Below are 15,511 nucleotides of genomic sequence, written 5' to 3'. Positions count from 1 at the left end.
GAAGGAGAATGGAGGAGGGGAGGGGGAGAGGCAGGAAAACATCTTTAGCATGAGACGGTTATGCATATGAAGACTTTGACTTCCTTTGGTTACTATTAGAGTTTATTTAAAGAACGAATGGGGTCCTATTCCGCCAGAGTAAGATTAATAGCTATTCAGAACTAACACACCAGGCACTATGTGTTTTCTTGATCTCTGGTCTTCAGAAACAGAGAACCTGTTATTATAAAACAAGCAGAACACCTTGCAGTCTCACCCATCTGCCCACCTGCCACATGCCCGCTGAGCACAAGGGATTCACAGAGGCTTTGAAGTTCCCTGCACGCAACCCTGAGGACAAAGTGAAGACAGTACAGATATGATGCCCTGCCGAAGTCTACATTTCGGTCTACTCTTCTGAAAGAGGCACGGCAAGCCTCAGTGTGCAGAACTAATACTGGTTTCTAGCTCTAAGTTCTGGAAGGACAGACATCAGATTGTCAAAAGGGCTGAGGGGCTGGGTAAGAAGGAGCCACTAGTGCAACCCCCACACCAGCCTCTACCTACTGCCCAACCCCAGCCCCCCCCCACATCCCTTTCTCCCCACAGAGAATGTGTTTGTGGACACATTCCTTCAAATGTTAAAAATAAACCAACAAATGAACATTTTCTACAACATCACCATCCCCCACCTCCAGACACACACACTAAAGGCTGGACCCAGCCAACTCCCACTGTCTGGCCTCTTCCGGTGTGCTGCACCTGCAGATCAAGAGCCTCTATCCTGGGCAACCTCCTTCCCAGGCTTGGCAGCCCCTGGGAACTCGGGTTGGCAAATGCTACAGCCTAGCCTCACCCGGGTGCCTCCCTTACCTTAGAGGGCTCCATGTAAGCAGTGGACTTTCCCCTTCTGTCTCAAAGCATTGCCCGGTTAATGACGTGATGGTCCCTAGGTTGCAGCTACAGAGGCCAGACTCTTACCACTCCAGCCAGAGGACCCGCCCTGAGAGGAGCGCAGGCCACCCTGGAGTCTGGCAGCTGGAGCAGTGGGGGCAAGGCTTCCTCATCAGTCACAGGCTGCCAGAACACACTCACCTGCAGATGTAATTTGTCTTGCAGGAGTCCTGCAGGTTCAGGCAGTTGGGCTTGTCTCGTTCCTCATAGGAGCACACGGGCACGATAGTCTGTCGCCGCCTCTCAGTGCAGGCGATGTCTCTGCAGGAGCAGAAGAGCATTCCATAGCTGTGTTTGGCAGGGACCTTGTCGAAGAACTGCCTGAGGGCCTTGTGGCACTTGCGGCGGTTGCAGACCTCGTTGGACATGCTGGTAGTGCACGGGGTGATGTACGCAGACCTGTACTTCTTGCAGGTGTCATCCAGGTTGCAGGCCTTGGCTGCATCCAGGCAGTTGTTCCCTTTGGAAATGTGCTCCACTGTAAGGCAGAGAAAGAGGAGTGAGCACAGGGCTTGACTCCCAAGCGTTCCCACATACATTTGACCTCAGCTCTCACCATTCACCTGGCCATGCACACACTCTAGAATTCACTTAGTTTCAAACCTGACAACATAATGGTCCATGACAAGGAGAAAATGTTAGGGTGTAAAGGGTAAGAGCCTACAGTAGTCCCTAGATATCTTTGTAGAGCTGGGATCCAGGCCTGGGGAACTCAGGCACCTGCCCAGCTACTAGTAAAAGGGGCAACTGGAGAAATGTTCCAGCTCCTGCTTGGTAAACTGAAATCAGGATCAAAGAAAACAGCAACAAATTATATACTTGTTCATGATACAGCATATAAAATGATATGCTGAATGCAAGTATAATTGCCATGCAATCCTCCAGGAATATAATTATGTAATAAATGCATATAGAACATACTAATTACTATATGATTACAGAGTAATTACATGGTTATTTGAGCCCAGAAGACAAAATATTATGCCAGCCTCTCTAAACAGGAAGAGGTAACTCCAGAGTTTGTGTCTCAGTTTCAGCTCACAGGCCACTGGAAGAACACCAGAATAAAGCACATAACATTTTGCAAACCTCAATTACCACTTAGCTCACCACATCCAAAATGTAGGCTCTGTGGACACTGAAGTTCCTGATTAGGAAAATTCAGCTAGTATTTTGGATACAATTCTCTGGGCTTGCACTCCAGAGGCGTTAGAAATATCACAGGGCATATGCTGCCTTCTGCTTAGACTCTCTGTGCCCAGGCTGCCTGGAAAACCAGCACCGCCCACTGTGGACTGCTCCTGTATGGTCTCGGTAAGAGTTTCCAGGAAGCAGATTCCATGGGAAAGCTGCACATGCTGCCTGGCCCAATGGGGAAGTTTCAAGTAAACTAACAAGGGGCATGGAGCTCAGGACCAGTGTTCTAGGCTCAGGACCCATGCTCTACGCCCAGGACCTGTGTTTTAGGCTCAGGACCCACAATCTAGGCTCAGGACCCATGTTCTAGGTCCTGCACTCACAGCTCAGGACCACTGTTCTAGGGCCGGGACCAGTGTTCTAGCCTCAGGACCCAAAATCTATGCTCAGAACCCATGTTGTAGGTTCTTGTTTCTTAGTTGTTGTAACAAGCACCCTGATTAAAAAAAAAAAAAAAAAGACAATGAGGGGCAAAGTCTATCATCAAGGAGAAGCCAAGATGGGATCTGAAACAGCTTCTCACATCATACCCATAGCTGAGAGCAGAGAGAAATGAATGGGGAGTAGCTTTATCGTCATCCCCTTCCTCCACCTAGGAATACTGCAACTCACGGAGGGTTGGGTCTTCCTACAGTTAATCACTTCAATTAACAATCTAGACAAGCCCCAGAAACATACACCATACGCACAGAGTAACCTGATAAAGACAGTCACTCAACACTCTCCGTGGGTAATTCTACATTGTGGCAAGTTAACACCTAGAAGTAACTGTGACAACCCATATAAAGGAACTTCTCTAGAGAAAGTGAAGTGAAGGAACCTTCCGGAACCCATTGATGAGGTGGCCCATAGCAGCTGATAAGCAGTTATGCCAGCGATTCTCCAAGCAGGCAGGGGTGCAACATCCTACAGACTAGATTCCCAAGCAAGTGCATACTCAGGCTCAATCCCTCTCTATTCTCCCCCCTTTCTTTGCATGTCCTCTCAACTGATGGAAGGCACTTGGGAAGTTCCAAGAATTTAGAGAACTGACGAGAAAGGGAAGAGTCCAGGTGGGCTGGGTGGGGTTGAAATATATGACAGATGGTATATAAGGGTATGTGGAATATTCCTCTGCCTTAAAAAGAAAAAAAAAAAGCCTTGCAAACTGTGATAGAGAAGAAACTTGAGGACATTAGGCCCAGTGAAATGAGTCAGCATCTAACAGAGAAACAAACGTGATTCCACTCACGTAATGAAGATAATGCCCCAACTCACAGAAGGCTGTTACAGGGCTGAGGGTCGAGGAAGGAGGTGGTTGCTACTCAATGGGAACAAAATTCCAGCTTCAAGTCAAGTACATTCTGCAAGTTGAGAGGTCTTCCACACCAGAACCCGTCTGAAGTTACTGATCCCGTGTTTAGTCTCATGGTTTTGCAAGGGGGCCACTGAGATGGCTCAGCAGGTGTTTGCTGCCCAGACCAATGAACTGTGTGTGAACCCCAGAACCCACATGGTGGGAAGAGAGAACCAGATAACACAAATCGTCCTCTGACCTCCACACCACAACACTCTCTCACCCTTCCTAAGCACACACACAAAAGAAGTCAAAATGTAAGAAACTATTTTTAATTGCTAGGAGGGAAGATTGCATATTAGATATTCTTACCACAACCTCAGAAATAGGTTTTACAGAACACAAACATAAAGGGCACACAAAGTAACCAAAGTTTCAAGGAATTTTTCTATGAAAAAAGTGTGTCTTGTTTTAAGATAGTAGTCAAATGGGAACCTACTTTACATCCTGGCACCGCAAAATATGAGCCACTGCACCCCAGGCCCATGTTTCTGTGTGGTGTCTCTAAGACCTGCATGTTCAGTGTAAAGGGCAGTAAGCAAGTCCTCTAGTCATTCAGAGTGAGCGATGCAGCTGTTCCAGAGAGCCCTGCCACTTCATCAAACACTCCTGATGCTCTCTTCACCCAGCTCTGCCCAAGTCTGCCTCTCTCTGATCCACTCTGAGAATCCAGGACTCTGGGACGGAAATGGCCACTGTGAACCCCAACATAGATGCTAGTCTCTGGACCCCCTCCCTCTCTCTCTCTCCCTTTCTTTCTCCCTCTCTCTCCCCCCTCCCCCCTGGATTTTTGAAACAAGGATCTGGCTATCCTGGAACTTGTTCTGTAGACCAGGAAGGCCTTGAACTCAGAGATCCACCTGCCTCTGCCTCCCAAGTGCTGGAGGGAATAAAGGTGTGAGCTATTACTCTCTGTGCTTTGTTTTCTAAGTACATGGTCTTATGCTCTCCAGGCTGGCCTTGAACTCCTTTAGTAGCTGAGGATAGCCTTGAACTTCTAACATTCTTGCTTAAACCTCTGGTTTTGAGATCACAAGACATTTGTATGGTGCCAGGGACAGCACTTGGAGCATCATGCATGCTAGGTACTTGACCAACTGAGCCCTGGAGACGTTGAATGCTGGGCCACTGAACCCACGGGTAACTTGCGGTTTTTGCATGTCTACAGTCATCTAAGTTTGTAAACTGTGGCTGCTTTCATGATAACTGAAAATAAATTAATTAACTCTTATTTCACATCATGTGGGATAGGCCCTTACGGCTAGATGGTGGTGGTCCCTTCGTGTCAGCACAGATGTCTAATGAAAGGTTTTCTTCTAAAGTCTGCATAAAACAAAAATAGCTGAGACAGAGGTGGTTTACACATGAGTAATGTAGCTAGTGACACATGACCCAACAATGCATGCAACCTCAAATGGAGAAAAACTGCAGAGAGGATGTCACCACAGGCACCAGGTATCACAGGCCTGCCAAACTAAAATGAACCCATGCTCACACCCGGGCCAGGTTCATTGGATGGTAAGAGCTCACTCAGTTCCAGCAAAGCAATGCCACATTAAACTCACATTCTTCAATTGCATTCCCCTGATTTCAAAGTTTGGCCTTTTACTGTTTAACTTGTGTTGCTTTTACAATTTTGTGAAAACAAGCAGAGGCTTTTTTTTTGTTTACAAATCCAAAATAACTTACAACTAAAATAATAAGTCAACCCGTCCGTGATACCTACAAAATTTCTTTTCCTCTCAAAGTAATCCATACAGAAACATACAAGCTTTGGAAACACTGGGCTGGTGTATACTTTTTCTTCCCATAACATTGTTGCCTTTTAAATATTCTGTAGAATTGCATAGCTATTAACTCCTTCTGTGTGGGTATGGCAGGACATGTTTATGTGTGTGTGCAAATGTCTGTATGCATTTGTGGAAGTGAGCTCCATGTCAGCTGCTTCCCTTCAGAACCCTTCGTCTTACTGTTTGAGACAGGATCTCAGAGAACCTGGAGAGTCCACAGTCAGATGGCCTGGTTGGCCAGAGAGCTCCAGAGACCTGTTTGTCTGTCTCCTCTAGCCCCAGCACTGGGATCACACAGTCATATTCTGCCAGGCCTGGCTTTTGTATGTGTGCTGGGGACCTGAACTGGGTTCCTGAGACTTCTGCAGCAATGATTTGCAGACCAGGTCATCACCCCACCCAGGTTTTTTTCTTCTTAATGTTATAAAACAAAGAAAAGCAATACTCTAAAGGAAAAAAAGCTTTGTACAAGTGGAAACAGGAAAGTGTGTTATGTCTGAACCAATTGTCCACAGCTAACTTAGTTTAGCGGCAGCTGTGACTGCCTGACTTTCTGCTGATCCTACTTCTTCATACAGAAGTCAGCATATCATCTCCTCACCATTACTTCAGAGCCTGCGACAAATTCCAGAGTGTACAACCTGGAACATTTGGAAGGCCAAAGCCAATTTATTTCCACCTCATGGGTCATATGTGACTTTCAACACATTTCTGACCCTTACGAACAGAAAACATTTCCACTACACTTCTCACCTTGATGAGACAGCAAAAGCCAAACGCAAAACCCAACAGGAGCACAATAAGCAAATAACAGACTCCTTACAAACTCCTTACAAACACAGATGTAAAAGTCTCCCACAAATCTGAGCTGGTTGTTTAGTAATATGTTAAGAAGATAACATGCCATTTCCCCAAGGATCCAAGACAAATCTGATGTTTAAAAATCAATGTGATTCCACAGTAACAGAATTCAAGAAGAAGAAAAAAATAAATTATTTTAGTAGAAAAAAAAGCATTTCAGTGAATTTGAACACTCACTCAATACAAATATTCAGCAAACTAAGAAGAGAAAATAATTTCCTCAGTTTGAGAGACAGCGGCTATGACACTCGGATACCATCATATCTCACAGTAAAATAACGTCTCTGCCTATGATCTGGGACAAAGGACACACATCCTTATCAGCAGAGTCAATACTGTGGTAGACGGTCTTAGACTTTGCAATAAAACAACAGACGTAAATAAAAAGTACTAGAGAGGATGACACACACACACACACACACACACACACACACACACTCATACACAAACACATACACACACACACAAACACACACACAAACACAAACACACACACACACACACACAAACACCCACAAACTCATACAAATGTACAAACACTCACACACACACACACACACACACAAACACCCACAAACACATACAAGTGTACACACACTCGCACACACACACACACAAACACACACAAAAACGCAGTCTCACATGCATACAAGTGCACACACAAACACACACATATATACACTCTCACATGCATATACTCTCACACACATACACACACAAACACACACACAAACACATATAAGTGCACACACTCACACACACACACTCTCACACGCATACACACATGTACAGAAGTGTGCACCCACACACTCACACACACTCTCACACATATAAACACACACTCACACATGCACACAATCTCACATGAACACAACCACACTTACATGCACATACACTCTCTTACACACATGCACAAACACTCACACACACACACATCCTCTGTTAGCAAATGACTTCAAAAACCCCTTAAGAATATATGAAACAACTACTATAAAAATTAAATTTAGCTGTCAAAGGTATAAAATTAATATAGAAATCAATTATACCTCCTTAAGTTCACAAGTTTATTTTTTGTTATTAAGTACCCCCCGAGTCCAGTTACCGCTCCCCATAAGCACATGGGTGTGTGGCCACCCACTGGGGCATGAGCAACCTTCCACAGGCCACATCCCCAAGAGATGCTTCTGCCTCCCTCAGCAGCCACTGATTACCAATAGATCCTGTGATAGGGACCCTCCCTAGTCCATGCTGAAATGTTGAGTGGCTTGGTCTTGAGCAGGTCATAGCCATAGCTGCTGCACTGATGTATGCAACAGTCATGTCAAGTCTAGAGTCAGCATTTCACACCACATGTTTAATTTTTTGCTGACAAACTAGTACCTACAGGGTGCAGGGTGATGCCCTAATATGTGCTCTTCATTGTGGTATGATTAAACCAATCTAACTGACATGCCCATCCCTTTTATATGATAGCTGAAAACCATTAGGACAATTTAATCTGCAATGCCATTCATAATAGTACCAAATAGCAAATAATAAATAAAAATAAACACACGTGACTTCTAGATACTGAAGAGTCAAAAGCATTACTGATGAAAATTAAAGAGACTCATAAATGGAGACACATACCATGTTCATGGACCAGAAGACCCAATATAATTAATGTGCCAGCTACTTCTAAATCTCAACGTTTTAGAATTGATACTCACATTCTCAGATTTACACATACAGAGTAACAAAAGCAACTTGAAAGAGGACGAAGCAGAGATGCCTAGCCATCATCATGTCACCATGGTGTAGCATAGACACACACAGACTGGACACTAGAGCAGAAGACAGGGCTCAGGGAGGTCTCCACGCCAGACACCCATAGTTACTTGAGTTTTAAAAACAAATGATACTAAAGCAACCCAGTGGGGGGGGGGCGTCTTTTTAACAAATAGGACAGAAGAATGGAAAGACAAAAATCCCAAATCCTCAACCCCCATTTCATACCATGCATAAAACCAATACAGAATAATCATAGACTTAACTATAAAGCTAAAACCATGAATTTATTAGAAAATAAAATAATCTGGGAAGTCAGCAAATATTATAGGACCATATAATATAATATAATACAAACATAAAAGAAAAAATTCTCTAAGAGTTCACAGACATTAAAAACTCTGCTGGCATAAGAACACTGATAAAGAAATGTGCACAGAAGGCCTTATGGGAAAATAGTCACAAATGTGTGTCAGACAAAGTACCACCGTCTAAAATATATGACAAATGCTTAAAACTTAACAATAAAAAGAAAGCACCCTCCTGAAAAACACGCCAAATATTTTAACATATATGTCATAGAAATAAGCGTTCAAATGGCCAATAAACACGTCAAGTATTCAGCATCATTAGTTATGCAAAAAAATCAAAATCAAACTACTAGGAGATGTTTTACTCAGTAATCACAATGGTTAAAAGTAAAGTACAACAACTTCAAATGCAGAATGCACGTGGAGCTTCTAGAAGTCTAACCAACCTGGGGAAAACTTAGGCAGTGTCTTGAGAACCACACTTACATTCTATTCAATGATTATCCTGATGTCATCTGCACACAAGTATCTAAGAGAAGAACCAATGACCACAAACCGGGTTTGCATTGATGAAGACACCATACAGGACTAGAAGGAATGGAGGAGCATGAACTTGGAAGCCTGTGGTTATAGTTTGTTTATGATCTAATAAAGCTTGCCTGAAGATCAGAGAATCAAAGCTGGCCAGCCACTAGCTTTTACCTCTACCCCAGACCTAAATGGGCAGTTCTGTCTCCACAAATCCTCAGACTGCAATGCTCGGACTGCCTAGCCTGTTCCTGTCTCCTCCCGACTTGTATTCCTCCCTAGTGCTGGGATTAAAGGTGTTGAGACTGATCCACTCTCAAGCCAGCCCAGGATGGCCTTGAATTTGAAGAGATCCATCTGTTTCTGTCTCCTGAGTCCTTGGATTAAAGGTGTAGCCACCACTGCCCGGCATCTATGGCTAACTAGTGACTTAGCTCTGCACTCTGATGTTCAGGCAAGCTTTATTAGATCACAAACAAAATACCACCACAGAAGCCACATGCTGGAAAAACTCTGCTAGTATCAGAAGGTCCTATGTGAGACGAGCAGCTCTAAAGTCTATGAACCATAGCAATGACTGGCCAGGCAAGACACCATTAATGGTGTAGTAGTGACCTCTGGGGCAACCAACAGCTGTCTACCTGGACTTAAGACCCATTTAGTATAAGAGAATCCATGACTGGTACCACAAACCCAGCCAACCCCTTGGCAGAAGATGACACATACTGTTACTGTCCTTCTTCTAAACCAAAATAATTTCTAACTGTATTCCAAATACGTGTCCATAGACTCACAGACAAATGCAGTTCTCACTCTTCATCAAATAAACTTCTTTTTACAACATGTGGAGGCAATTAAAGAGAGCCACAGCTGGTCAAATGCATAGAATAAGTGGCAATAGTGGGCTCCAGCTCAACTGATACATCTCCAATATAACACCTACACCTAAGGCTCAGAGAGAACCCACAAACGAGGGGCAGAAACAAGAGCTAGAGGACTGGGACAGCTATAGCAGGCTTTCTTTTGGGCCACCAACCAGCTCCCAAATCATGACACAGAGACTTGTTATTAGTTATGAATGCTCAGCCTTATCTTAGTTCTTGTTTTAATGTGTTTACCCATACTCTGCTTCAGAGATCCATCCCTCCCTCCCTCCCTCCCTCCCTCCCTCCTCCCTCCCTCCTCCCTCCCTCCCTCTCTCTCTCTCTCTCTCTCTCTCTCTCTCTCTCTCTCTCTCTCTCTCTCTGTGTATCTTACTTTCCTGCTTCCTCCAGTGTCTGTCTGTCTGTCTGGCCACTGCCTAACTTCTGGCCCCAGCCATGACGCTGTCTTCTTCCTTCATTCTCTTCATTTTTCTATCTCTTTTCCTTTGAGCCTAGATTTCTCCTTGTACTTGTTCTCTCTGCCTGCCATCCCTGCCTATACTTTCTCTGTCTAGCTATTGGCCATTCGGCTGTTTATGAAACCAATCAAGGGCTTCAGGCAGGCAAAGTGAAACGGCAACATAATTAAGCAAATGTAGCATAGACAAATGTAACACATCCTTACATCATTAACAAAGGCAGCAGAGACAAAAGTAACACATCCTTAAATCATTAACAAAGGCAGCAGAAACAAATGTAACACATCTTCACACAATTACAGCAATATTCCGCAGCACAAACAAGCAGACAGTCAATGAAATGCCACGGAATCAACTATCAACTATGAATGTATACAATGGCGTTGATGAATCACAAAACACTATGCTGGGAAAAACAGGACAGCCTTGGGACTGGACACACCCAGCCTTTTGACACTGTGATAAGATGTCACAGGACATATGAGAGAGTGCTAAACTTCAGTGCAGAAGAATGTTGAACCTCTATATTACGTTAGGAAATGATTCCCTACTAGAAACAAACAAACAAACCAATGGCACTTCAGTGAGTGGCAGGCAGAGGGAGGGGACAGGAGATGACTGACACCACTGCAGGCACCTCACATCTCCATCCTCTCAGGCCCACATGGAGGGGCAGGAACGCTCCAATTTTATCCTCTGGGCTCTTGGCCCTGTTGCTGGTGTGGAACAGCTTTACAGTGACTTTTAGTGCCATCCTGGACACAGCCCATTTCTGAGCTCAGCGTTACGATCTTGTGTCCCCTCCATCATCTCAAATCTTTCCTGCCATCTGCTGTTATTCATTCTTTAACTTGGTAGAATGTCTGGGGTGCTGGCTGAATGGGAATGTTCTCAGAATGAAGGCTGTTTGCTAGAAATCCTCTGTTTATCGGGGGTCAGGGCATTTGCCAGTAGGCTGTGTTCAACTAATGTGTTCCTCTCCAGCCTGGGCCTCCACACTGAATTATGGAGAATACCATTTTCCAAGCTTTCCATTTTGAAGCTCAACATAAGCATGGCATTCTTGCAGGTCACAGGCTGCTCTCTCTATCTACACTGAAAGTCTTCCTAGTGGGAGTCTATATGACTGGGAGGGGTTTTTTTATGTCTAGGGTATGAGATGAATGACATTCACCAAAACTGGAGGACTGGAGCCCAAAGCAGAGATGGGTGCTGCCAATGAGTAATGGTTTGGGAGTTTGAGTATCTATCACCTGTCCATCCATCCATCCATCCATCCATCCATCCTTCCATCCATCCATCTTCTATCATCTATCTATCTATCTACCTACCTACTTGCCTACCTATCTACCATCTATTTGCCTTTTGAATAGGTCTGTAGCATAGGTTGTCCTTGAACTCAACCTAATCCTCCTGACCCAACTACCCAAGCACCTAGATTATAGGCATGGGTTACTATACCTGGCTAGATTGTATTTTAAATATGGTCCGATCATCTGGGCATAAGTGCATAAGTAAGTTTTACCCCTGTGGACCTCCCCTATTTGTAAGAGATGATAAATGATAAATGGAGTCCCTTCAATCCTCAATAACCTCCGGTTTAATGTACAATATAATTTGCTTTTTCAAATTATAAATTTTAATATGTAGGATGATGACCAAGGACTGAATGAAACCACAGGCGGAGGCTCTATGCTCTCAAAGGCACTGGCTTCAGTTGATCCAGGAAGTGCATGGACCCAAAGTCAACCCTGATCTGAAGGCAGAGCAAACTTAAGAGGTCTGTCCCACCCAGGGAGATATGACACGTCAGGGCTGCACAATGGGCAGAGAGAACCACTCAAATTCAAAAACCCTCTGAAGCCAGGAATGCCCTTCCCCCAAATGACAATCACCAAATCAAAGAGTCCACCACTGTGACCAGGAGCCTCTCCGCACTACACTTAGAAAAATGCCATCATTATTAGTTAACACCGGTGCCGACCGCCTCTTTGGTGCTACTCAGGATGTAGCAGTGATACAAACAAGTAGCGATCCATTTCTGCAGACGGTGGGATGGAATCAAGCAGTAAGTATATTAAAACCCGCGTGGCCTGTGTGCAATATGATGGATTAGGCAGAAAGTCCGCAAGACACAGCAAGAGAGTGCTGTTTCCAGGGGCTTGCCAATTTCCGGCTATCTTTCTGCCCTTCTTTTCGGGGCTGCAGAATGGCACTCACAACCCATTCCTTCTGACTTGATTAATTGCCATGTTAACACAACTACTGTTCTTCTTCCAACAGGCTCCCTCTAACGTATTAGCCCAGAGAATGAAAAATGAGCAAAGGGCGCCAAGCTCTTCCCAGGGGTAGCCACGCTTTTCTGGAAGCTCACATTGACAGTCATCTGATATCTGAGTGGATCAGGTGGCAAAATCTGATCAGCCAGGTTGTGACCCTTGTAACTGATCCTTCATGAGTTTGGCTTTTTCCAGTCGAGGTGCAAAAAATTACATTTGACATCCATGTGCCGGCTGTTTGGAGCCCATTTTCCCATTTACACGTTTCAGACCTATTGTATTACAGTGTGCATTTCCTGATGGCCCGACTTTTTTGTATTCTACACAACTACAGAAAGCCTGAAGCCATGCCTAAACTTCCGTTGGGGCTGAGGACAGCAGAAACCCTGTGAATACTTATGAATTTGGAAATAATTCTTCTACCTGGTAGAAACAATTTCCAGAGTTGAGCACAAGTCGAGGGTAGTCTCCATCCATTAGACTGCCATCTCCTTTCCAAACTTTATTCCACTCCCTCCCCAACTGTCTCCATACCTTAGAAACTAGATTTCTCTTACGAGTGGTGTACCAGTCACAGGCTTGCTAGCGTGGTGACTAAGAGTGCTGCCTCAGCAAATGGGGTCATTACATTTCTAATTAACCTTTCCAACACCACCTCACTTTTCCCTTTGTTACACAACAGCTCCTCCAAGTTTTCTGTTTATGACCAACCAGGTTTGACACAAAGGTGTGACGAATGATCACAGGTGACATGGGAGTCAGCATTTCGGGCAGTGTGCCTGGTAAGGTGTGGCACCTCCCTGTGTGTCAGACATGGGGATAGGCGCTTAGTACTTGGTGGCTGGGTTCCCACCTAATTTTTGTTTTGGCAGCTTAGCATTATTTAATGGCCCTGGCTACCAGGGAACTGGCTTTTTAAAATCTCTTTCAACCTAATTATAATTACAGTGTATAAATCATAAAATGATCAATTATAAAAATCCTGGGTTCATAAATATTTAACTTAGCGTTTAAATCCACACTGCAGGAGTGCATGGGATTGTGGAGCCCGTCTCCCGACTGCTTTATTACAGCCTATTGCCAACGGCTGCAAATGGTACCAAGTTTGTCTCGTAGCACACTCTGGCACAAATCTGGGCATAATGCCTCTGCAAGTCCTAAGATGGCATGTTTTGTCTTCTCTTGAAATATGCATGCCTCCCATTAAAAAAAGATTTTTTTTTTCTGCAAAGAGACCCATCATCATCCTTTAATTCCTCAAGTTTGGAGGCATGATTATAATATTAGACATAAAAATACTCATTAAAATACATTTTATTTAATGTAAGATTGATTCCAAGATAATTGAGGTCAGATCTGTTTGGAGATGTACAGTGACACGTGCAATTGCTGAGGGAGAGAGGAAAAGATCTTCTAGGCGGACTCAAGCAAAACAGCTAAACATTTTTCAGCAAAATCATAAATGCATAATTGGATTTCAATTTAGAAATAGTGGGCCTAAGACAGGCCATTTTTAATAATCTAATTATGTGCTCAGGGCCTACCCCAGAACTCAGCCATACTACGGAACTATTAATTGTGTTCAATCCTGCTGTATCTTCAACCATGAAATTTGCTATTTCATGTAGGGCTGGTTTTCAGTTGCAGGCCTTACATCTCCAACCTCAGATGCTCTTCTGCCATCCAAATGTGCCTGCTTCCCTTGCCCTCGTTTTCCTAAAGCAAACTCTCCTGATGACTTCCCGGGACCAGAACAGTAGCTCAGATCTGTGGTCTTGCCACAAACATCACAAGACAGTGAGGCGGGCAAACATTTCCCATTTTTTATGAAGGCACAGCCAACAGCCCTTGCTTTTGTCTGATTTTCATTAATTAAAGATATTTAATTGCTAACATCTCATTAGCAGTAAAATTAATGAGTACTTCAACTATCGGAAGGATCTGCATGATAAAATAAACTTAATTCATTTTATGGAGTACAAAATATAACTCCACTAATATTTAGCTTAGGCAAGCTCTACTGATACTTAGTGAATTCGATAGTAAAAAGACTAAATACGTCTTCCAAACAGGGCTGCCTCTCCTCAAGGAAGGCAGCTGATACGGGTCAGCTAACTAATAAAGACTCCAACCCTTCTCTTACGTTCTCCACAGTATTGCCAGAGATAGGACCAATTGGAAGGAATGGGAATTGCTTAAAAAAATCTTTTCTAGGTTACTGTTAAATAAATAGCTGCCCATAAGAAAATGTGTCTGTATTTTTAAGTGCTGTGACACCCATGAACCACAATGACCAGAGTGGCATGATAGTCGTAAAGGTGCCACAGTGGCATTTATATCTTGGCAGTAACCAACAGCTCTCTAACTGGACTTCAGGTCCATCCACAGGAGGGAAATCATGTCCAATCCTGAAATCCTGGCCAATTACCCTAGGTCAAGGGCCTTAGAGAAGTACCCACTACAGCCCACTTTATCAAAGCAGCAAAATTCCTAACTGTATCTGGATATTTATCCTTGTACCCACAGATAAAGGTTTCTCTCACCACCCATCAAAGAAACTTCTCTTTGCTAGAGATGCAGACTGTTGCAGAAAACCACAGAGAACAAGTGGCCAACTGATGCATCTACAACAAATCTCCTGCACCCAAGAGTCAGGGAACATCTTGGGAGAGGAGGCAGAGTAGCTGTAAGAGCCAAAGTACCAGGAAATCTACTAAGAGGCTGTGTCTTCTAGAAATAACATGAAAGCAACACCCATCGTACCTCAATAATATGGCTGCATAAACATGCTGTACGGAAGTCCATCAGTAGACATGCTAACATGGATGGGGAAATATCACAGGGCAACACCCACAGACAAAGCCCTACAGGCGACTAAGGGAAGCTGAGAATGGGAGAAACAGCCTCCCTTAGCGATGAGCCTTCTAATTAGTCATTCAACACCAAGGAGCCAGCCCTGAAACTACAAATAAGTAATACTACATGGACTGAGCAGGTTGTATTCATATATTTATAGATAGATATAAATATATTTGCATAGCAATTAAAGAAAAAAGGTCATAATTTCAGGAGCAAGCAAGCTGAGCTACAGGGGAAGGATTAAAGGGAGGAAAAGGAAGATAGAAAACAATGTAACTTTTAATTAGAGTATATAAAAGATAATTCTA

The 15,511-nt window shown here is 43.9% G+C and overlaps 1 protein-coding gene across 2 annotated transcripts in view; it reads right to left on the bottom strand.

Moving 5' to 3' along the window:
• Nucleotides 1–15,511, bottom strand: part of Gfra1 (GDNF family receptor alpha 1) — a 215,274-nt gene that overhangs the window by 61,799 nt on the left and 137,964 nt on the right. For both annotated transcript variants that reach the window (XM_035441748.1, XM_035441747.1), the window contains one exon: nt 1,075–1,411. In XM_035441748.1, coding sequence (XP_035297639.1) covers nt 1,075–1,411 — 337 coding nt within the window. The remainder of the gene's footprint in view (nt 1–1,074; nt 1,412–15,511) is intronic.

Source organism: Cricetulus griseus, chromosome 3 (assembly GCF_003668045.3).
Source record: "Cricetulus griseus strain 17A/GY chromosome 3, alternate assembly CriGri-PICRH-1.0, whole genome shotgun sequence".
In the NCBI taxonomy this organism is placed as follows: Eukaryota; Metazoa; Chordata; class Mammalia; order Rodentia; family Cricetidae; genus Cricetulus; species Cricetulus griseus.
Note: the sequence above shows the minus strand (reverse complement) of the source record. Positions and strands in the feature narration are given on the sequence as shown.